This window comes from Mus caroli, chromosome 8, assembly GCF_900094665.2.
Source record: "Mus caroli chromosome 8, CAROLI_EIJ_v1.1, whole genome shotgun sequence".
Taxonomy (NCBI): domain Eukaryota; kingdom Metazoa; phylum Chordata; class Mammalia; order Rodentia; family Muridae; genus Mus; species Mus caroli.
The window spans coordinates 35,255,015-35,280,398 of record NC_034577.1 but is presented as its reverse complement, the minus strand read 5'-3'; the positions used below and the strand labels follow the sequence as shown (position 1 = coordinate 35,280,398).

General features: G+C 36.6%; 1 protein-coding gene across 6 annotated transcripts in view; it reads right to left on the bottom strand.

The window, feature by feature from the left end:
* Positions 1-25,384, bottom strand: part of Pcm1 (pericentriolar material 1) — a 92,025-nt gene that overhangs the window by 11,125 nt on the left and 55,516 nt on the right. For 4 of the 6 annotated variants that reach the window (XM_029481015.1, XM_021169412.2, XM_029481017.1 and 1 more), the window contains 8 exons: positions 18,762-18,926; positions 13,421-13,593; positions 12,957-13,088; positions 10,749-10,869; positions 9,552-9,710; positions 9,030-9,166; positions 6,994-7,128; positions 702-899 (listed from right to left, as the gene is read on the bottom strand). In XM_029481015.1, the coding sequence (XP_029336875.1) occupies positions 702-899; positions 6,994-7,128; positions 9,030-9,166; positions 9,552-9,710; positions 10,749-10,869; positions 12,957-13,088; positions 13,421-13,593; positions 18,762-18,926 (1,220 nt within the window). The remainder of the gene's footprint in view (positions 1-701; positions 900-6,993; positions 7,129-9,029; positions 9,167-9,551; positions 9,711-10,748; positions 10,870-12,956; positions 13,089-13,420; positions 13,594-18,761; positions 18,927-25,384) is intronic. The other 2 variants (XM_029481018.1, XM_029481019.1) reach the window with 1 other exon arrangement.

Genomic DNA, 25,384 nt, shown 5'->3' with positions numbered 1-25,384 from the left:
CAGAAGAACTAACTGGTCTAGCTTTGCATGCAGTCACTATTAACAAGGCAGAAAAACAAGAGAACTAGAACAGGGGAACTTTTAAACTAACCCAAAAGCTGTTAGCTGTAAATGGGCTGCCTTGTCGGGCCTCGATGGGAAAGGATGCACCTAGCCCCAAAGAGACTTGATGTACCAAGGTTGGGGAGTACTTAGGGAGGACTCCACCCTTAGAGGAGAAAGGGAGAAGGGTGACAAAGAATAGGGGCAGTGAGCATGATGTAAAGTGAATAAATTAAAACAAAAACAAAACTAAACTAAACTAAAAATCTAGCCAATGAACACATGTATTTGTTGACTGGAAGTGACTTCCTTATGACACATATTCTTGGAAACTTTATGGTATTGGTCAACAGCTCTGGTAGGAAAGCTGGCCAGGAACAAGATTCCAATTCTCCCCTCTTTAGAGCACTTAATAAGCAATACTAAAATGAACTGGGCATCTCACAATTCACAGTAAGCACCAATTCCTGTCTTTTATCTTGCCTTGTGAATCCTAAGTTTGGTATGTAGACCACATACAGATATACAATTTGACTAACTGGTTTTACTAAAAATTACTGTTCTTATTAAGGATAAACAAATGTTTATTTATGAATACTGACCAAGACCTGTATTTATAAGCTAACTATAGCTATTCTTAAAGGCAAAGCAAAACTTACCTCTTTTGCATAAGACTGCCTCACTCCAGCTGCTTCAATTTTCCTGTTGCACCTCTGTTTAACAGCAATGCTATTATTATCCAAGTCTTGCATGAGCTTAAAGAAAGCCAATTCATTAAACAACACTTCAGAGATCTCCACAAGAAGATCTTCTCCACAGTCTTTCAGTTTTCTGCCTGCAAATTTTGCTAGTGAATCCTGTTTAAAGAGATAATTGTAAGATCACAGTAAACTTCAATCGTGTATAAAACAATTCAAGTAACTTTAAAGGTTAAAATAATTGCCTAGAGAAAACCAGTATTTCTAATATTTTCTATGTATATAGATATATTTATTTTTGAGATTTTAATATAATTATGTTTCTCCCTTCCTTTTCCTCCCTCCAAACATACCTTTCCTTGCTCTCTCTCACTTTTTTCATTAATTATTCATTAATTATTAATTATTGTTAAATACTATACTGGGGGGGTAGTGTGTGTGTGTCATCAGTTGAGGAAATGCCTCCATGAGATCCAGCTGTAAGGCATTTTCTCAATAAGTGATAAACAGGGGAGGGCCCAGCCCATTGTGGGTGGTGCCATCCTTGGGCTGGTGGTCCTGGGTTCTTCTATAAGAAAGCAGGCTAAGCAAGCCATGTAAACAAAACAAAACAAACAAACAAAGCCAGTAAGCGGAGGCTGGAGAGATGGCTCAGCAGTTAAAAGCATTCACTGCTCTTCCAGAGGTCCTGAGTTCAATTCCCAGCAACTACATGGTGGCTCACAAGCATCTGTAATGGGATCTGATGCCCTCTTCTGGTGTGTCTGAAGACAGTGACAGTATACTCACATACAAATAAATAAATCTTAAAATAAAAAGTCAGTAAGCAGTACCCCTCCATGGCTTCTGTACCAGCTCCCTCCTCAGGATCCTGACCTGTTTGAGTTCCTGTACTGACTTCCTTCAATTCCTTCCTGCTGTAGCTGCTGACAAATGCCACGAAAGTATAAGCCAAATAAACCCTTTACACCCTTTTCCTCCACAACTTGGTTTCTGGTCATGGTGTTTCGCTGCAGCAATAGAAACTCTAAATAAGACACACATATAAATGTGTATGTATGTGCAGATTAATGTGTGTTTATGCATACACACATATGTATATATTCCTAAATACAAAGGGTAGCTCCTGTTCAGGCTGTATAATAATATTACTTGTACACTTGCTGTTCTCTGCGTATGGGTTAAGATCTCCTGGGGCTCCTCATATCCACAGTAATATATCTAGCATTGTTGTCCTTGTTCCTAATATTTTTTTAAGTACTGGAAGACTTGAAATTAATACAGGTTCTATACAGAGATTTAGTACTACTATAAAATATTCTTATTACAAATCAGAAATATTCCTAGCCCCACTTAAGAGTATACAACTGGGGAAGAAAAGAGCATAACAGTCACTATAAATACAGTACTTCCTTAATATAAGCAGACTGCTCATCTCCCACACGCCCCGAGAGGACATGTAGGGACTATGTATGCACTACATTAGTCAGTCATTAAATCCTCAGTGAGGACAGATCTCCTCATCTACATGATGCTAGTTTCTTCTTTATACCAGTCATTCTCGTTTACATTTTCTTCAAAGTTTACAAGTAATCATTCGTTCTATCAAGTGGACAGGCAGCAGCATCTAATGAACAAATGTGTTATTTTACACAAAGGACTGCCCTTTCTCTTTCTTGCAAACCTGGGAGCTATGTCACTTAGACAAAAGGTAACTATGATGTAACCCTGCCCCAAGCCCCAAAAGAAAACAACACAAAACCACTACCTATACAACCACAGAAAGAACACAGATTCAGGAGGCAAAAGCAGGTGTATCTGAGTTTAAGGCCATTCTGGTCTTCACAGTGAGTTCCAGTGCTACAAACAAAGAGGAACATGCATGCTAAGAGACTCAAAGCACAGAGTGTCAGAACAGATCTCAGAAGACAAAATGAGAAGTCAATACTTTAAAATTAGAAGCTCACAAAAAAAAAAGATAAAATAAAATAAAAATAGAGGGAGAGGCCTTTAATCCCAGCACTCAGGAGGCAGAGGCAGACGGATTTCTGTGTTCCAGGACAGCCTGGTCTACAGAGAGTTCCAGGACAGCCAGGGCTACACAGAGAAACCCTGTCTCGAAAAAGAAAAAAAAAAAAAAAGAATAGAGGGAGAGAAGGAAAGAAGAGGGGAGAAAGAAATGATTCTAGGTAAAGTTTAAATTAGCTTTTGCTCTCAACAGACTTGACCCTGTGATAAAAATCAGGAAAAAAACCAAAGTCAAAAAGGGTTGAACAAATAGACTAAAAATGAGTTATGAATAATTTCTTTTAACCACATTCTAAAAAATAGTTATTTCTTTCTCTCTCTTTTTTTAAAAGATTTATTTATTTATTATATGTAAGTACACTGTAGCTGTCTTCAGACACTCCAGAAGAGGGCGCCAGATCTCGTTGCGGATGGTTGTGAGCCACCATGTGGTTGCTGGGATTTGAACTCTGGACCTTCGGAAGAGCAGTCGGGTGCTCTTACCNGGATGGTTGTGAGCCACCATGTGGTTGCTGGGATTTGAACTCTGGACCTTCGGAAGAGCAGTCGGGTGCTCTTACCCACTGAGCCATCTCACCAGCCCTATTTCTTTCTCTTAGAATAAGCTAAATTTATAAAAAAAATCATTACCTATCAGTTATCTTAAGTATTTTTAATACTTCAGATATTTCCTTAAGAATACCTTATTTATCTATTTCATGTTAATAAATCATATTCTATAAAGTACAAGATCATTGATAAATTATATACCTTATAAATTATGTGTCAAAATTATAAACAAAAGTCAGAACAACTTTGAGATTATTATTGAATTTGTTCTTTAGTCTTAATACTTACAAAATGGAAGATTAAAATGAAGAAAATTAGTACCTCCCTCAGATTTTAAATTAGCTAAAAGGCAAAGTGATAGTACTACACTTAAACAGTTTAAGAGGCAGCTTGTGGGGTCAACTTGGCCCAAGTAACGGGTCCTAGTGCTGAGATGGTTGCAGAAGGCGCTGACTGGCTTACAGAGGGTCCTCCAGCTCAGTGTTCTGTAGGACCTGTGGGTGATGACTAATGACTGTCCGTAACAGAGTTGGCGTTTCCCTGACCATCCACTTCCCTAAAGATTCCTTTTAAACCCCCAAAGGTGTAAGGCAGAGTTCTTGGATTGACTGAAGATGGCAACTGAGAGACCTCAGAGCAGTCTAAGAGACCCATGGAGGCTCTAAAAGGATATAGGCATGATATGACAGTACAACTGCACCAAACAACATGGCATTCCTGAGTAGGGCAGTCAGCCCCAGCATGGAGCCTCAGAGCTCCTGCTGCTCCGGCTGGGAAGAAGGGAGCACAAGGTACATTACTGCCCACAGGCTGTGAGTACAACTGTCATGCCTGGTGAGTCTCATGCACTGAGGGCAGGGAGCTATGTGGCAGTTTGTAGCTCAGGAAGATCCTGTTCCCAGAAGCCCTTCCTAGCCACAAGAGCACCCTGACTCTGGATATGTGAGATGAGTATCAGTGATGGTCTAGTATTTATGGTGTGTCAAAAATCAGAAACCTTCAACCAGATCAACAACTAGTTGCAATGACTATTTGCATGTAAAGCTGTAAGCATGTTGCTGCTAAGTAGGGCTACACCCTAGAGCTTGAGCAGGCTCAGCCTTTTTGCTGCCAGGGCAGAAGGTCCATGGTCCGTGCTCCTGCCCAGGCTGTCTTGATGCCTGTAGTCCAAGTGGATGTCTATGGTCTATGATGCCACCTGAGACCATGCTGATGTCTGTGGTGGTGGTGGGGCATGGGAATGTCTGTAGTCCATGCTATCACTGGAGGTTATATTGGTTTCTGTGCTACTGTCTGAGACGATGTTGATGTTCTTGGTCCATTTTATTGCCAGAGGATAAATGGATGTCCATGGCCTGGGCTGCCACCTGAAGCCATGTTGATGTCTGGGGCCCTGATGTGGTCAAGGGCCATGTTGACGGCCCTGGGCCATGATACCCCTGAAGGCCCTGTGGATGTCTGTGGTCTGTGCTGCTGCAAGAAGTCATGTTGATGTCTGTGGCCTGTGTTGCCCCTGAAGACCATGATACTGTCCATGGTCTGTACTGCCTTTGAAGACCAAGCTGAGGCTGCCATGGCGCCGCCAGAGGCCATGTGGATGTCTGTGGTCCATGAAGTCCCCAGAAACCATGTGGAAATCTAGGATCCAAGCTGCTGCTGACTGTAAGGAGACTTCTTTTGCAGTGCGATCAATGACTGTAGACTCATAGTTGAAAATGAGAGCCATAGAAGGCTCCTATAACAACTCTTTCCCCATCCCTAAGTGCTGCGCACATTTTCTCTCTCTCTCTCTCTCTCTCTCTCTCTCTCTCTCTCTCTCTCTCTCACACACACACACACACACACACACACACACACACACACACACAAAGAAACAGTCTAAACAAGAAGCCATTGAAGAGAACTCTTAAAAATTGTGACAAAGTGTAGCTCTACACTTCGATGGCTTCTGGTGGGGATGGGGAAGGACTCAATTTTCTGTAAGGAACTGGCCACTGGCAGTTTAATCATGGCCCAGTGAATATATGGGCAACATAAACTGGACTTGGTGGGTTTCTTTTTCTGTCTTTTTTTTTATTCATCTCTGTTTAGGGGAGGAAGGCTGAAAAGTGAGTGTGATTGTGGTACATTATGTGAAATTCCCAAATAATCAATAAAAATATTATGTTGGTTAAAAACCACTTTAACCTCTGAACAGGAAGCAAAACAAAATTTCTTAGAGAACTTCACATTAAGGGAAAAATGTAATCTATAGTAACAATATCCATCACTTAACTATCTCAATGTGAAAATATTTAGGTCATCATAATGGAAAAGATAAACATCACATAGGCTTAGCAGCATGCCAGGCCACTAACTAGTATATCACTTCCTTCTTTTCTTAGCTCTCACCCATCTTATCTGATAAACAAAGCAAAACAGCTACAGACACTGTCAAATCTCTTCCAGGAAACAAAAATCTTCTCTAGTTGAGAACCATGGCCTCAATATAATTGAAAGCTGCAGTTTATCTAAACACAGGATAGGACAGTTGTTAATGTAGAGACAATGCCACTGGCCTGCTTGCTCTCAAGGACCTTGTAGCTTCTGATGCCATGCATGCTACTAGGTGTGGCAGGTGTGTGCAGTGGGCAGATAAAAGGACCCTACCTGTCTCTCTGTTTCTGGTGTTCCCTCTGTTCTTCCTGTGTTCTCTCTCTCCCCTCACTCCCTCCCTCCCTCCCCCCGCCAACTCCTCCTCCTCTCCCTTCCCTCAATAAACTTCCTTTTATATCAGATCTGTTGCATGCCCATTTTTTTCTCAAGTGTACACCTTGGCTCAAGCCCACCAAAGATCATCTGTCGCCGCATTATGTTATAAACAAGATTATTAGAGGCTGGGCAGTGTAAAAGGGGAAGAAATAAGGAAGTCAGAGAATAAGTATAAAACAGAAGGCTCACTGTGAGTCATAGTGGCATGACCATAGTCCCGCCTTCTTTATGATTATCTAAGAGAGACGCGCTTAAAGATCCCTAAAAAAGTGTTGAGAGTGAAATGCCAGTTATCCAAATTTTATTAAGACATAGTTTAAAAGTACTACTGTTATGCTCTTAAGTAGTTTCTCTAATTAAAGAGGCTGGTTTCTAGTGTCTAAAATTCCTCATATTAGTTAAAATTAAATCATAGCATGCTGTCTAAGCATTTCAGTCTTGAACTATTCTTATTGGTAGAATATCAAACCACTAAATTTAAACATTTTTAGTCATGTGTATGTGCACCTATCTATGTGAGTATGCCAAGTGTGTACAGATCCTTTAAAACAAAATCAGAACAGAGTGCGTAATACCCAAGCCCTGGAGCTGGAGTCACAGGCAGTTATGAGCCACCTGACATGGGTGCTGAGAACCAAACCCAGGTCCTTCGAAAGAGCAACAAGTGCTCTTAACAGCTGAGCCATCCCTCCAGTTCCTTTAAACCAATAATATTTTACTGAAGTTGGGACAGTCACTAGAGGTGGCCATATTAAACAAAAATACAGAAAGTCCCCTTATACTTGTTAACTAAAAGAGATAATATTAAAATGCCATCTAAACTGAGTATCAGGATGGATTACTGAATCAGTTCTATAATATCAGAAAATGGGAAGATCCCTAACCAAATGGAGTATAGGTAACTCATACAAAAATAAACTCTTACCTGTAATATACTTCCTAGTTGTTTATGAAAGAACTTCACAAACTCTTTGCTCTCATCATTCTGCTGGGTAAGGGTCAAGACCATACGTCTTACTGAAGTGAGAAGCTGAGACGAACACACCTCATCCATGTGCTCCTAAGAAAAATCCTAGTAGGTTAGGATATAAACTTATCTATTATTTAAAAAATATTAATCTACACAACTTGAAATTCGTTTCTCTTGCATTTGTGTGATAAAGATTAGGAAGATTCACTTGTAAGCGTAGCCAATCTCTATAGTATACACACTAAAAGGTTTGGTGATTTTAACCCACACACCAGAAAATGACCAATAGAGCAAATGTCCTGTTCCCATACTCATCACTTCCCTTCTGTAGTAAGAAGAGTTACGCATGCTGACTATCTTCTTGCTTGTAGTTCAGATAATCTCAATTACTCTTAAACTCTTACCCACCTTCTACCGATTTCCTTCTATATCTGTGGTGGTCTGAATAAGAATGGCCCCAGCAAGTCATACAGTTGAATGCTTAGACCCCAGGGTGTGAAACTCTTTGGTGAGATTAGACAGTTTAGGAAGCATGGCCTTGTTGGAGGAAGTTTAGGGATGGGGCTTTGAGGTTTCAAAAGCCCATGCCATGCCCAGTATCTCTCTGCCTATGGGTCAGAACTCTCATGCCTGCCATGTCTTCCATGCCTATCATCAAATTCCACTATATAATGATGATGGTGGACTATCCATCTAAAACTGTAAGCATGCCCTCAATTAAATGTTTTCTCTTGTAAGAGTTGCTGTGGTATGGTGTCCTAGGAATTCCACTAGCAACACCTGCACCTAAACCAACAACTAAAAATGTCTCTAGATATTATGAAATATCTTTCTCTTTTCAAATGCCACTTAAAGCAAGCCTCTTCTTAACTGTACCATAAAAACCTTTTGAAAACCAAGTGTGTACATGTCTGTAATTACATGTCTGTAATTCTAGTACTTAGAGGGTAAGACGGGAGAATTATTGTAAGATCTAAGCCAAGCTGTGATATCCACCACCATCTGTCTCGTGGGGGAGGGGGCGTGGGGGAGGGGGGCTGGTTAGCTTCTCGAGATCAGTCTAGAATAGCCCTGAAACAATCTCGAGGTTCTCATTCCTTTTCAGCTATTTAATTCATTTACGCAAGCCCTGTCACCCTTCCTCCAGGTCCAATTTCCCTTTCCCACTAGCAATGAGGTAGCCAAACTAGATGATACCAAGGGGTGGGGGGTGGGGGGCCTGCATGTACGTGTACCACATTTGTTGCCAGTGTCTGAGGCCAGAAAATGGCATCACATCTCCTGGCATTGACCTCGTAGACACTTGTGAAACAACACATGGGTTCTCTTAGCCACTGAGCTATCTTCAAACACATGTGACTCCTATTAATAAAACATGTTCCTAAATGTACAGAAGTAGATTAAGCCCCAAAACAACAGTATTTGATGTCAATATCCTTCTCTTACCAAGACAGATCATTGAGTTAAATGACATTATAGATCAAGTTTGTCTAACAGCTATCTCATGATGCTTTGGCTGAGCCTTTTTTTTTTTAACTTTACCCGTCTTTTGCTTAGATACTATGGTTCCCCTTTTTAAGGGTTTCTCCCCCACCCCCCTTTCTCTCTCTCAAGAGAGGACATGAAGTTAGATGGGTGGGGAGGTAAGGAGGACCTAGGAGGAGATGAGGGAGGTGAAACAATGAATATATTTTATAAAAAAACTATTTTTAAAAAAAGTGACATGAAAAAAATTAAAACAAGCCTGACTGAAACATATTTTTATAGTTTACCTCTTCATCTGACCTCGAACTCATTCTGTATACCAAGTTGGCCTCAAACTCAGAGATCTGCCTGTCTATGCCTCTTGAAACTAGAATTAACAACCGCACTCATATTCCACTTTTCCATTTTATTCTTTGCCCTGTTAATTTCAATGGCACCATTTATAAGTAAGTCTTATACGGTCATTATTAGAAATTATATATGCTGCTTTATTTTGTATTGTTTACCTTCAAGAAAGGAATGACTTCTTTCATAATTGCTTTAATTTGGCGGTCCAGTTGCTGAGTATCAATTCTAGGACAGGGGACGGCAGAAACATCACTTATAGGTTGTGGTGAACTGTGATTCTCAATAATGGGTGTTTCTATTTTTTTTAAGAAAAATGATATGTCAACAAAAGCCAATGACATTATGTACATAAATATATACACATTTAAATATTACTTTATAGAATATCATAATAATTTTATATTAAAATAATAGAAAGGAAAAACCAAGTAGTTTTAGCAATCCTTATAAATTAAAAGAAATAAATAACAAAACCACTAGAATTAAAAGGGGCTTAACTTTTTTTAAACACAGGGTGGCCGGTATATATTTCAAACTGGTTCTGAATTTGCAATGTAGTCAAAACTAGGTTTAAACTTCTAATACTCCTGCTTCATCCTCCTAAATTGTGGAATTAAGAGTTAACTCCAGAGTTTTATTTGCAACTCTGATTACTACTTTTGATCATACTAAAAATATACCTTCTGAATTATTGACTGTGGTAGCGGCGGCAGCACCATCTTCATCCTCAATAACCCTGCAAGTGCATCTCATATTTGAGTTACTTTCTGTCTCGGTCTTCATGCGTTCATATTCTCTCATTCTGGCTAATGCTTGATCCAGGTGAATCACAGTGTTACCTGAATTTGGAACAGAAATATTTCTAGAATATACAAAAGCAAATCCTTTTGCATACTCTCAAAAACTAAATAAAACTAAGCATAAGGGAAGAAAATTAGCTTTTTCAAGGATCTATTTTTATTTATGTGCATGTATCTGTGTGAGTGAATGACACATATGTGCAGTAGCCCACTGAGGCCAGGAGAGGCCAGTTCCCTGGGAACTGGAGTTACAGGTAGTAATGAGCCACCTGATGTAGGTGCTGGAAACCAAACCCAGGCTCATCTGGAAGAGCAGCAAGCAAGCTTAAGTGCTGAGCCATCCCTCCAGCCCAGAATTAGATTTTAAAGTATTCTATTTACTGTATTAATGAGACGCTTCATGTACATCATCATAGTTATTTGTCTAATCCTTAAATGACCCTAAAAATGACAGCACTTAAGTAGCTTGCCTCACACTGCACCACCACCTAAGTAAAGGGATTATTACAGACTCTGAGCTTTTACCTCTACCTATTCTTATTTTATTGAAAATATGTTTGGAGGATCTGGAGAGATGGCTCAGTGGTTAAGAACACTGACTGCTCTTCCAAAGGTCCTGAGTTCAATTCCCAGCAACCACAAGGTGGCTCACAACCATCTGTAATGGGATTTGATACCTATCTGAGGTGTGTCTGAAGGCAGTGTACTCATATAGATAAAATTTTTAAAAAAGAAAAAGAAAAAAAATATTTGGAAAAACTGTGAATTTTGAAGAACTAAATAGATGACCTTTCTCCTTAAGGTAAAATAAAATTTAATGAAAATAAAACTACTGTCATTTATATATGAAGGTCTATGTTTTACCCACGAATAGAGCAAATGAGATAAAGTCCTACTTGGTCAGCATCTGCATAGTGATAGAGAGTGGATGATTTGCCCCAAATCAAGGAATTAACAAAAGAGTCATGGATTTGGACTGATGGGTATTTTTGGGTTCATCTTAGTTATTCCTTATTCCTTCAACTTTGCCAAGAAAGCATCTAAAGCACGTGCTAGGTGAGGAAGAGCACTACTTACCTAGGTCGTCTGTTGCAAATGGTTCGAAGTTGGAGGACACAGACATGACACTCACATTGTCAGCATCATTCTGTTCACTTACTTTATGTGCTTCTCTTTCAAAGTTCTTCTCAAATGTTTCCTAAGTTAAAGAAACAATTCCTAAATATTCCTTCTAAACATTTCATAAACATTAAAGATTTAACACAGAAACTATTATTTGTATAAAAGCATACAATTAAAAGGTATACTAAAAAGTTGCAATGAGAACTCTACTCAGACAAGAATGCCATATAATCCATAATAAACATTAAAACATTAAGTAATCTTGGAGAACATTTTTGCTAAATGAAAATAAGAAAGCCAACTTTCACTAAAGATTATAAATTGATAGTTAACATTTTAAATTATCTTTACATCTCATGGACACTTTATATCCTTACTTTATGTATCTCACTGCCTTATATCTGAAGAAAAACATGACATTCATAATTTTATGAAATTACATTTTATTGGTACAATTAACATACATTAATGTACCTATTTTAAGTGTATTGTTTAATGAGTTTGGACAAATGAATACACTTACATAATTAGCTTCTCTCATGCTAAAAACCATTATCTGGATATAGTGGTTTTAGACACAGTACTATGGAGACAGAGACACACATATCTCTATGAGTTCAAGGCCAGCCTGGTTTACATAAGGACATGACATTCATATTGTTTCTTTAACTTAGGAAACATTTGAGAAGAACTTTGAAAGAGAAGCACATAAAGTAAGTGAACAGAATGATGCTGAAAACATGAGTGTCATGTCTGTGTCCTCCAACTTCAAACTTCATTTTATAGTCAGGGCTATAAAATGAGACCTTCTCCCAACACACACACACACACACAAAATCAAGTTTAAACACATATACAAAGACAATTTGCACCAGTCAAGAAGGTCCTTTTGCATTCTCTATAGTTAATATACATCATCTCTCATCAATACAATTTCTATGACTTGATTTCAGTCTTTCCCAAGTTATTGCAATATCTAATAACGTTTACAATATAATCCAGCAATTCATTCCCCTGCTCCAAATAAATTAGGTGGATGGATAAATAAATAGACGCATAGCTACCTGCCTTTTTATTTTCTGCAAAAAGGAACATATCATCTTCAGCTAACTGTAATAAGTAATCACTTCCTAATTTATATTTAACATTATAAAAATAAAAACTATGAAACTGAGTCTTTCCCAAGTGATCACAATATCCAGTAATCAGCAAGCACCAGGTTCAATGAGAGATGCTGTCTCAAAAGATAATGTATAAAGCAATCAAGGAAGACACTCCATGCCAACTCCTGGCCTCCATACACAGGCACACAAACACATACTACTACTACACCACCACCACCACACACATGTACAAGCACTACATATGCACAAACACAACAAAATGTAAACTATGGAATTTTTAGACAGTTTCTTTTATAGTAGCATATGATTTATAGCATAGTATAGAACAAGAATAAGGGACAGTGTAGGAGGTATTATCTTCAGCACATGTTTAGGAGTAAAAAAAGAAAAGAAAATCCTCAATATTTTCTAAACAGATTATCCTTACCTAAAAAAGAGATAAAATATCCTTTTGGAGAAATATCATCTTCAGAATACTTTTGTTAACATTACAATAGTGGTAAAAATCACAACAATGTTATTTCAACTCTATCTATAAGCTAATCCATTATTTTATTCTTTCTTAGAGATCTTCAGATGCTTGAATTATATAAGTATTTGCTATACAAAAACTATAAATGTACCTGTAAATGGGTCATTTTCAAATATCTAATACATAAAAGTATCTTATCATTTTTCCCCAATCTTTCTAGTTGATTCATAAACTTGTCTAAATAGAATACATTAAATTTTACTTTTTTCCTGGATGATTTTCTTTTGTCCAGGTTTTTCTTTTACAGACTTGATTTATTTTGTACTTATATATTTAAAAGTTTTCTGACTTGACCACTCTTTGGTCTACCTAATCTTCTGAAGAATTCAACAAAGATGTATTAAATACCTATTAAAGATATGTATATGTGTCTATTGCAGGCTTCAAAGTATATCATTTTTTAAAACATCAACAATATTATCTATATCTATAATCTATCAATAATGTCAATCTTTCTTTATTATACATTGAACGTGTGCCCACATTTAACACATAATATTAGCTTACATCGTCGGTAGTAACAAGGCTCTCACTCGGAGTAAGCTCTGAGTTGGATGCTACCCAAGTGCCAGAGTTCACAGGCTTTACATTTTCTCCTTCTCTTTCATCACTTTCAGAAATGTGCCTGGATACTATATCCTAAATAATGAAATAAAGACATTTATATACAATAGATATATGCTTTATTCCAAATTTATGTGTACAAACTTCAAAGCAGTGGCAAATGGAAGAAAAATAAAGTATTTTTCATAGCTTAAATATTAAGCACAGAAAAATGCATGTAAAGATAAACTAAAACATACTAAAGCTATACAAGAAGTTTTAAATTAAATGTTGCAAACAAACAAAGAAACAAACAAAAAAGACAGAAAATAAATAAAAATATACAGAGAAAGGACGTGCTTCATGTAAGGAGCTACCCGTATAGAAGCACTGAGTAAGCTGAGAGAAGAATATGAGGTAGCAGATACCTGCAATGCATATAAAGCTCTCTGTCTCAAGTAGTCTGTATTAAGTAGCTGCAGCTCATGGAAAAGTTCAATAAGAAAGTGTGGACGAGACTCATTTTGAGAAATTAATGTAGCCACTTCGGAATAAATAGTGTCCCGCAAAGCTTCAAACATAGAAAAATCACTTCCAGTCTCTGGAAGATAAAAAAAGATCAAGAAAATAATAATAAAATACCTTCATAGTAACTCCTATTAATCTACATCATTTTCTAAGCTTTAACACAACAAATCCTATTTCAGGGCTTTTAAAGAATTAATCTTACATTATTAAGATAAATGCTATGTATTAAAATATTTGAATTCAAGAATAGCAATATCTGATACCACTTAGAATTATACTAACTTCTCAGTTAAAAAGAATGACCTATAATTCTAGAACTGGGGAACATAAGGAAGGCTGTAAGTTAAAGGCCAGCAGCTTGGACTATATAGCCAAAAACTGGTCTGAAAATTAAACAAAACCACAATTAAAAACAAAACCTGGAAAACTGTATGTACTTCATGGGACTAGTCACTTAAAATCAATAAGCTCTTGAATGTAATAAGCAGGGGAGATCTACTATTAATGTTCAGAGGAAAAAAATGCTGTGGCTTAACAATGCATAATTATGTCATAACTTGTCACTACAATGTAATATGTACTTAACTGGTACAAATCAGAGTAGAAGGTGCCCATCTATAGTTGTCAAGACTCTCCACATCACTGAATTATTTAAATAAAATACTGCCCCATGGACTGGCAACACACTTTCAAAGTCATAGTCTTTGGGGTGAGTGTTTACTGATGGAAAACAATCCCTGCACCTCACATATGCTACTCTGTACCATATTGTTAGCCCTAGACTTTTATTCAGGGTATAAATTAGGTAATTTTGTGTTCTTTCTAGAAATGGAAATGGAACCAAAAGCAACCCATATCCAAGTAGTTCTTCTAGCTCTCAAATTCTGTTATTTTACTAGAACAGTAGAACTGCAAGTATCTAGTTTTTTTCTTCAAAAAAATCAATGATTCTAAGAGATAAAAAAGGTTGATTGTTTCAATATATGTTGTTTTTTTAAGCATGCAAAGAGTATAAAGATACAATCACTTTTGCAGAATAGAAATAAGATAATACAAAAATAATGAAAATTAACCTTTGTACTAATTAGCTAAGTTGCACTACATGTCCAGATATTAATTACCACAAACATAAAATAAGAGTAAACACATGCAACCAATTTGTCCTTAAGGCAGTCAGACATTTTAAAAGATGCTATCTCTTAACAGTTTCAAAATGTCCACATGCGATGTATTAAAATGAATGTGACATTAAGTAGAATTGAAAACCAAGACATCCCCACTTAAAGGAAAACATCCAAATCAGGATATATTATTTGTTATGAAAACTTTCAATTCATGTTTGGCAAGTTAAACCATAGTTTAATTTTTAAAATGATGTTTCAAAGCTCTAAGAAAATAGTATATTAATGGCTTAGTAGTTTGCTATTATTATTGCTATTATTCTACAATAAAATTACTCCTAATTAATTCTAACTTCCATCTCTCCTTTTGCGTAGTTAAGAGATTTAAACTCCATGTCAGTCTTTCCTCCTAAACTAAAATGAATGCTAGAAAGCTCCCTCTTCTCTGCCAACCTAATCTTGATTCTACTACTGTAGAATCTAGTTTTGTCAGGTCTGGGTTCTTGTTTTATCTAGAGTTGAATATTTAATAGCTCAGCCATCTCTCTTGCCTTTGTTTTACCTTCTCTAGAGTCCTCTAAGGATTCAAATAGGACTTTACTTTCTATTCACATATCACTGCAGAAAGGAGCTAAGATGTTTATATAACTGTATATCATATGCAAATCGTATTAAATAAAAAATCCCTCTTATGTTCTGCTGGAGGTAGAATACTTTTGTAATTCTAAATAATATAAACATGTACTAATACAAATCTGTACTTCTGAATCAAAATAGCATTTTGGAATATTTCTAAATTTCTATGATCTTTATTTATTATAGCCTATGCCCATCATATTTGGGTTTTTTTTTTTGATGGTATATTATTTTTTCAGATACTGACTGGTAGCAGAAACTGGTTGCAGTATAAAAACACTGGTATCTATTTACAAAAACCTTAATGTGTTTCAATATCTCAAATATATGAAGCAAATAATTTTTAAACACTATGTCACAAAAAAATTGTTTCTACTACCTTTATAGATGTGTTGGCTAGGTTTCATGTTTATAAAGCAAGAAAAGTGGCCAGTTTTGCCAACTGTGAATTATAAATCAAAGACTTCAAAATATGAGGATTTATTTTTTGTGAGATTAGTAACATATATACACCAAGCTAAATCTAAAAATGAAAAGAAATTCAAGGGTTGGAAAGATGGCTGGAAAGTTAAGAGTGCTAGCTGCTCTTTTAGAGGACTCAGTCAGGTTCAATCCCCAGCACCCACATGATGTCTGACTACTGTCTGCAGCTCCAGCATCAGGCACCCAACGCACAGACATACACAGGCAAAACACCACACTCATAAAGTAAAAACCAAAACAAGTCAGGCCTGGTAACACACGACTTTAATCCCAGCACTCAGGAAGCAGAGGCAGGTGGATCTGTGTTCAAGGTCAGACTAGTAGGACAGCCAAGGCTCTACAGAGACTGACTCATAAAACTAAAACAAACAAATCAGGATAAGGACTTTAAGTTCAATAAAGAAAAGTAACAAATGTGGACACTAGAACTAAGTAGAGTGTTAGCTCCTGGCACTTCACATGTATTTCTTTTCAACTGTTAAGACTGCTGTAAAATTCTGACATGTGCTGTAGTAAAGGGTAGACATAGGATAAGCATAAAATGTTGTAAAGACAGGGCTTATTATAATATGAATAAGTGAATGAGAAAAAAAGAAAATCTAAAAAGATGTTTACCCACAGTGACATGTTACTGCAGATAATAGTTTATGCTGTATTTGGAAATATTCTCCTTGGGTGGGCAGGAGAGATGGCTCCCTGGTTAGGAGTAAGCACTGGCTGATGCTCCAGTGCTTAGTCTGATTCTCAACACTCACATGGGTGTTCACAAGCACCTTAACTATAGTCCCAGGGGATCAGATACCTTCTCCTTGCTTCCTGGGCACTAGTCATTCACTTGGTGCAAAAACATATATGCACAAAAACATCCATAGAAATATTGTTTCATTTAAAAATGGGAAGTGTTCTCATTTAAAAACCCTGCTATAAACTAAGTTGCTGTGATTAGTGATGACAACCATAGTGATACACTATCTTTTTTTTTTTTTGAGGGTAGGTAGAGAGTATAAAAACAGACACTCCTATAATTACTGTGGGAAAAGAGGAAAGCATAATCCAATAATACCAATAAATGTTACACTCTAATTACCATGTTAATAGGCCAAGTCACAACAAGCATCAATAATGTAGAGTATCTTAGTGTCACAGAAAATGAAAAACACACCCTTTAGAATATTGATGAGCAGCATATTTACACCCTCAAACTATTTAATTCACAAAAAATTCAACAAATTTTTTGAAACAGGTTTTTACTATGTACCTCTGACAGACAACTCAATATGTAGACCAGACTGGCTACCATTCAGACAGATATACCCGACTCTGCCCAAGTACTGAGATTAATGGCATGTGCCACTGTACCAGACTTTTTTTTTTTAATGGCAATAATAAGGTATGGAATACTGACTTTCAATTAAAATAATTCTACTCAATTTTTATTATGCCTGTACCTTTTCTCAACTCTTACCTGATTCTTTGACAATAACAGTGTTGGGTAAAAATAGTGAAAAGAGATGAAAATTTAAAAATTTTGCTGAGTCCAAGGCAATAGATTTGTTATTTTTGCCAAAACAATCTTGACCTTTACAGTTGAAAGTGCTACTAACTCCTAGCAATTTGAGAAAGCCATTTCAAAATACAAGCAAATGTGAAGTTTCTTTTCTGATTAAAGAACTAACAACTATCTACTACATGCAATTCAGAAACCATAGTTCATAAGGTCACTGCAAATGTTCTGATACATTTTCTTCTATGCTTGTTTGCCTTTATATTTCTATTCATACATAGATGGAATTATACTCTTCAGCCAATACTAAACCCTCCTTTTTTTTTTCACTTTTCCACAAGTGAATCCCAAAGAATAGTTACAAGCATCGTTACAAGGGCATCATTTTCAAAGATTTTACAAAAAAGTACAATTTGTATTGCCAACCGTTTTAAAAATTGTTGGAAGAAAGCAGGTACCTTCCCTATAATTCCCCAACTGAAAAATAAAAATAAAATAATAGAGCATTATAGGCTTAAATGATATGCATAAAAATTCTATAATCAACAATTTTGTATATAAAGTATGATACAAATAGATGATACCATATTCACCAAAGGAGACAAATGAGACTGAATCTATGGTTACCAACTCTATGTACTTCAAATGTACCTACTCTTTTTATAAATCATTAAATACTGGTGAATACTTAAAATGGTGATAGTCATTGACTCCATTCAATAAACACTTACTGACAGAATACCACCAATCACATATTATACTGATATTTAGTGTAAAAATATAAAAAGTAGTTACGTACCCTCAAAGGACTCAAAAGGACAACATGACATCTAAAATCACTTAATACTACATACTGAGTCAGATAATGGAAAAGCTTTACACTAACACAAATGGAAATGAAAGGGAAACCTACTCCACCTTAGATTCAGATGCAATTTCAAGATTATGGAATTAAAATTCTATTTATGAGTGAAAGAAGAAAACAAAACAAAACCAAAAAAAAAAAACCTGGTGAGCTGAGAAATAACATGGCAGCCATGGGAATGCTCTAACTCAGTATCACTGAAAGCAAAGGGTTCAACAAGGCAAAGGACTGTGAGACGTGAATATACAAGGCAAGAAGGAACTAATTCCTTGCTAGCTGTATTTGTTAAAATAAGGCACACACATTTTATCACAGGCAGGATGCATTAAATGTCTTAAGAAGAGAAGTAATGAGATTTCATATCAAATCCTATTTAGGTAAGATTACTAGAATTTCAATTAGGAATTCCGTATTAATAACAATTATTTGTTTACAAAGAATTTTTTAACGTGTCAGAAACACTAAAGAGATCACAGCAACACAGGCTGTTTATAGTTTACATTTCTCTATGATTAAAACCTTTCACATGATAGGAATCTGTGATAGTCTATTATTAAAACTTGCTTTAGTGTAGCTTTTCAATTTAAGATTAATTCCCTCGATTAAAACAAACAAAAAAAAGAGGAACATACCTGAAGATATTTCTGCAGACCTACTATATTTTATTATTTTTTCCAGCTGTTCATGATTCTTTCTGCTGAATAATTTTGCTTGAACAGGCTCTTCAGTCTGGGCTGAATGTCTGTTCCTATTTTTGCAAGGTTCACATGTGCTAGACACACTGGCACTTTCATACCCTCGGGTAAAAAAAGTGACAGCTGTTATCAGTTGCAACTAACTTCATCTGAAAGGGAAACTCATTTCCACAGTAAAACATTACAAGTAACTCGGCTTTTAGTGGTACTTATGGCCTGGCATAAACGGAATACAAAATAACGGCTTTGAATACCTTCAGAATAACCTTTAGAAGGACTGGGTGACAATAATTCGTTCTAACAGTTCATTTATCTCCTGATACTCATCACAACACCGCAACTAAACGTAAGGCAAATCTCCTAAGATCTGAGTTCTCTACTAGACTCCAAGGTTAGGGTTAGAGACAAAAACAAACAAAAACTCACACTGCTACATTTTCTAAGCTTTTTACACTTCACACTCATTTTATTGTATGACACAATAATTTCTTTTATTCTATATGAACTGATGGTTAAGTCTATCCTCTTCCCACTGAAATAGTAACCCTCATATTTCGTGTTTTATTTCTTACATTGTTTGTTTGAGAAAGAGTTTGTAGACCAGGCTGGCCTCTAACCCACAAATATCCGTCTCTGCCTTCAAGTGCTGAGATTAAAGGCATGTGTCACCACACCACTACCTTACCTGCAAGGTCATTTTTTATTCTTTTGGTCACAGAAGTTATACAGTATGCTTTTTCATTTGGTAAGCAAGCCCTACTTAGCTTCTTTTCTTGGCCAAAATTAGATGTTTATCTTTCCATATATGCCGAGAGTCTTCTTCTCCTTTGTCAGTTTCAAAAACAACCCAAGGCAATGCAAAACAGACTAAAACTAAATGCACTTAATCTGAAGAGTTATATATTATACATTTTTACCTATTTTTATACTTAATCTTTTTTATATTGTTCAAAAAATATAGGTTCTATAGAACAACTGTTTTTCTTGTTAGAGCAAAGAAAAGCGTTTGGCCTCTTATTCAGTTACCAACCACTTCAATAGTTTACCTTATTAACATTAATAAAAATACTGACAGAAACAAATATTTCAGTTACTCCAATAATTCTGGTCCTTAGTTTCCGAATAAGCAAACAGGGTGGTAATAGGAAAAGTACCTCTTTATTTTTCCATTTTGACAGAAATGCCTGTGAAGTGTTTCCATTCTAAAGTGTGACAGGCACTGACTAATGGCTTTATCATCCTTAACTGATTTTTGTTTTGTTTTGCTTAGTCCATTTTAAATTTAATTAGGAATGACTTGAAATCTAACCTACCATGGTGAATATGACTCTTTTCTTTAAAAACAGATTTTCTGGTAATATATCATGATAATGTTTCTGAAGTTAACTGTACAGTCAATTGTCTAATATTCTATTGGTTTTTTTTTTTTTTCTTTTGCTACATGGTCTTACTCTAAAAATTCCATCTGCTCTTGAGCATAGTGCTGGGTCTACAGGTGTACACAACTGTGACTAGCTAGTGTAGATCTTATCTTTCTTAGACAAAGATAACTCAATCCTCCTGCTTCAGCCTCTTTACCTTTGAATATACACTGAGATTGGTTTGTGTGTGTGAATTTGTTAGTGTATATACCTCATAGCTGAGCAGTGCATGCCTTTAATCCCAGCACTTAGAAGACTGTGTCAGGCAGATCTCTGAGTCCAGCCTGGTCTACAGAATTCCAGAAATACAGAGAAATCCTGTCTCAAAAAGCAACAACAACAAGTGTGTTAGTGTATGTATGTGTCTGTCTCTTTTTGGTTCCTTGGGACAGGATGTAGTCTGCAACTTTGTAGCCCAGATGCTCATCAGATTCAAAGCAATCTTCTTGACTCAGCCTCCATAGGTTTGAGGCTGCAGGTGTGTAAGACCATGACTAGTTAAGTGTTCTATCTTATCTTTCTTAGACAAAGGTCACTTTATTATGAGTCACATCTGATTTCCATAGTTTGCTTCAAACAGGCTAAGCCAGGTATCTTAGCTGATTATAGGATTCTTAAATTGCAGTCCCAGCCCACTATAACCTATACCCCTTTTTGTTTGCTTGTTTTGTTTTCAATAAATTGGACATAGATCTGAATGCCTTTAAATGAATTAAGTCCTACCAAATGCTAGTAATAGGTATCTGCGTCCATATTTGGATTATGTATTCATTTTTCTTCTACAGAATGCAAGATTGCTTGATGCCAGTTAGGGGTTTTTTGCTCTGTAAACAGAGTCATTTGTTTAACTCATCTTTGACTGTCAGGAATTTGGTTACCCTGTACATGCAGTTTCCCCCTTCCCTCCATGGATGGACAAAAGTTGGCTGTATCTAACTGTACTACGACTCTCAAAGTCTTTATCATTTTATTATGTATTTAAATATTGCTTGCTTTTTATTTTACAACTCATAGCACTTTACAGGTCCAAGATTTTCTCTTAAGCTTCTAAAATAAGCCGTTCCAATAGCTTTTATCACCTACTACTTTTTGGTCTATACTTTTTGGACAGAATTCTTTGATTTTCAAAATTGTTAATTTGGGAGTTAATAATATCTACCCTCTTTAACAACAATACTAAGATTAACAAAATCATTTCTCTGTTTTTAAAGAATTCACACATTATAACTCAAGCTGCTTACATACCCTTATTTTGTTCAAGTCAAGTATGTATTTCCTTTTTTTTTTTTTTAAAGATTTATTTATTTATTATATGTAAGTACACTGTACCTGTCTTCAGACACTCCAGAAGAGGGAGTCAGATCTTGTTACAGATGGTTGTGAGCCACCATGTGGTTGCTGGGATTTGAACTCTGGACCTTCGGAAGAGCAGTCAGGTGCTCTTACCCACTGAGCCATCTCACCAGCCCTGTATTTCCTTCAAAATGCTTGCTCTAGTAGTGTGCATCTGTGAAGTCTCTCTGGTTGCTAGTTTTCTTTTTATATGCACTGTTATATCTATTAGCCCAGTTATGAATTTTAACTACCCTAAGGATAAACACAAATGCTGGGTCACATTCCACTTTTCTCTGGTGAAGCCTTTCTCTCAGCTGCAAAAGCTAGCCACATAACTGTTCACTAGGATCTCTGACAATTAGTATCTCCAAGAGACACAAGATTGATAATCGGGATAAGAAGGGCAAAGATAGAAAGGTCGCATCTCTTTTACTATTTCCATAAGAATACCACTGTCATTCTATATAAGTGAGAGAAGTATCTTTGCTACGTATGCTTCCCAGATTGAAGCAGCTGCTTTGATAATATCATATAAACTCCCATATTATTTTGCTGTTTCTGTGATATGAGGATTCAAATCTCCTCTTTTATTTCTAAGAACATAATTTAATATTTCATTACCTCAAATTTAAATTTCTGAGTTCTTTATTGGTTTTTCAGACTGAAGCCTAGTCATAATTACCTATTCTGCATGAAAGTTACTGGGAATAATTCTCTTAACTGCTAGTTTACTACTGTATGTACATAAAACAGGTCCATAAGCAAAAGGGGAATTCTACCAAAAATATTGTGGAAAAAGATATGAGCACCATACATATGGAGAGGAGAACCATCCATCAATAGTTCCACCTAGTGGTGGCCCCTGCATGCTACAGTAGCTGTCAGGTCACTGGTAAAACAGTGGCATGACCATCAAGTGATAACTGACTTATTGGACTTGAGGACTGCACTGCAGGAGGAAATTATTGCCTGGTACTATAAAACTTACTTCAAAAAGTCCACGACTAGGGAAATCAAAAGCCCTACATGAGAACCTACTACCGCTGTTTTGCTTAAAGGACATGTTCTCAAGCCATCTTCTAAATATTATGCTCATTGCCATAGATGTATGCTGCTCTCAACTTTAGCCAATTAAAGTTTTTGCGGTGAGCATAGGTTAATACAGAGACTCACGGTTGGTTAAAGCTCTATGAAAGTGACTGTGAAGTGTTCAACTCCAAATGGGTCATCTTTGTCATTCTCTCAAACGAGGCCTAGGAAATATTGTAGAAGAGGAGGCAGAAGACCATAGGAGCCAGTGACTAGGAAGGACTGCTGTGGAATGCTGTCTTTTGAACATGACAACTACACTTATCAACTCAAAGAGCCATTGTTACCTGCATTATTGCACAAGCCAGTCAACCATATAGCATGGATAAGACAGGGACCATGTAAACACAGTCAGTACTAATTGTATTTACTAGTTTGAATGAGATGCCTCCATTATCCCAGATATTCGATACTTGGTCCCCAGTTGATGGCAGTGTTTGGGTGTGAGCTTAGGACCTGTGGCATTGATGGAGGAGGTATGTCACTGAAGGCAGGCTCTTGAGATCTAAAAGATTCACACCATTTTGATTTCATGCTGTTTCCTGCTTACAGGTCAAGACATAAAATAAACCTTTAGCTTCTTGCTCAAGCTGACATGCCTGCTGCTTTCCCATCACAATGGATTCTCATCCTCTGGAACCTAAGCCAAATAAAATAAACCCTTCCTTTTATAAGTTGCCTTAGTCATGGTACTTTACCACAGCAACAGAAAAGTGACGTAGACAGTCAGTTTTGTTTTGTTTTGTTTTTTAAAAAAAGGACATTAAGGAAAAAGAAGGATGGGTTTAGGGAAAGAGTAGAAGAGGGGAGTCCAAGAATGAGTAATGTTCTTTAACAGAGTGGGGACTGGGGCTCAAAGCTATCTTTAACTCTCAATTCCAGATGATCTAATGCCCTTCAAGGGCACCAGCCATGTGCTACACACACAAACATAAAGGAAAAACACTCAAATGTAAAATAAAACAACCTAAAAATGTTTTCAAAGATGGACTGACCAGAGAAGTGAATAAGCCATAAGGCACTTACCAGAAATTAGAATTTGATCCTAGAACACATAAATGTGAAAGAAAACAACAAACTACATGGAGTTTTCCCCTAACCTACACACATATGCATCTAGTTGGGGACTTTTACCCAGTACACACACATACACACACACACACCAGAAAGAGAATAATGATAATTATATATGTAATATAGCAATAATAAAAATAATTTTTAGATATTTACAAAGACGGAGAAAAAACATGAATCAAGGAAAATATCAAGGTCAAGGGCTAGATTTCTTTTGAATTTTTATATCATACTTTAAATTTTATTTATTACTATGTATGTGTTTAGATATATAAGCATGTGGAGGTCAAAAGACAACTTTGGGAACTCTGTTCTCTCCTCCACAGAGGGGAACTCAGGGATGGAGCTATGGTCACTAGGCTTAGTGGCAAACATTTTTATCTAATGAGCTATCTTTCCAATCCAAAGCCTGGTTTTCTAAGTTACAGTAGTAATGTGTGACTGAAAAGTTATCTCTAGGGCATTTTTGGGTTGGTTTTGGTTTTGTTATTGAGTCAGTGTCTCACAATGTGCCCAAGTTGGCCTCAAACTTGCAACCATCCAGACAGAGCCTCTAAAATAACTTTAATTATAGATGTGAGCTACCAGGCCAAGTTTTATCCAAGGAGAACAACAAAATTAATAAGGATCAATGCTTCATATTATCACTCAATAAGTGAGATAGTACTGTGAAAGCATGAGGCTCTAATCTCTGATTTCTGTCCACAACTCTCCCTTATGTCTGGTTCTGTTTTATTCAGCATGACTGAAATAGCTACAAGAAATATCACTACTACTTATGCCTTCACTGATGAAAACTGCATTAGCCATAGCATTCTAAAGGCCCATCATGATTCCAAACAGCCACCGAGGGAAGAGCTGGCCCACTGTTTATCAGCTTCCTAGAACACAAGAGTTGCTATGTGGCCATTTCTCACTCACTTTCGTCTCTCTCTGAGAGACTGTCCAAAAAACCAGAACCCTCCGTGTGAGCTCCTGCCTAGCTATGAGAACTCTGTTTCTCTGTCTCGCTTCTGCAGGACACCAGTGGATTATAAAATGGCTAGAGATGCAACTGTCTCCTGGTTCCTTTGGTTTCAGTGTTGCTCTTGGTACAATGGACACTGATTCAGTAGGACAGGTGGGGCTATACAACTTTGTATGTTTCTAATAAGCTTACAGATAGATATCAATGCTTTTAATCAATGCCTTATATTCTACATAGCAACAATTTAGAAGACCAATTTTATTCTGCCGTGAAACAGGACCTTAACAATGGCAGTGAATGTCAGCTGAACATATGTGAATTATTTGGACTGACATTTTTTAAATTAACATGAGGGAAGGCAGTACAAAGATCAGAATAACAATCTTTGCCCCCAAAATAGGAAAAAAGCTAGACCATCTATATGACATTAACAGGCCATAATCAACAATACAAATGATAACAAACACTGGTTGCAGATGCTCTTGAAGGGGAACTCTTCTATACTGTCAGCAGACACATCAACTAGTACAGTTACACTGGGAATAATTTAGGAAGTTTCTCAAAAAAGCTAAAAATAGCCTTTTGACTCAGATATATAACTCAACAGACTAGATGCTATTAGAGAGACACCTGCATTTCAATGTCCACTGCCACCCTTGCCACAACAGCTAGAA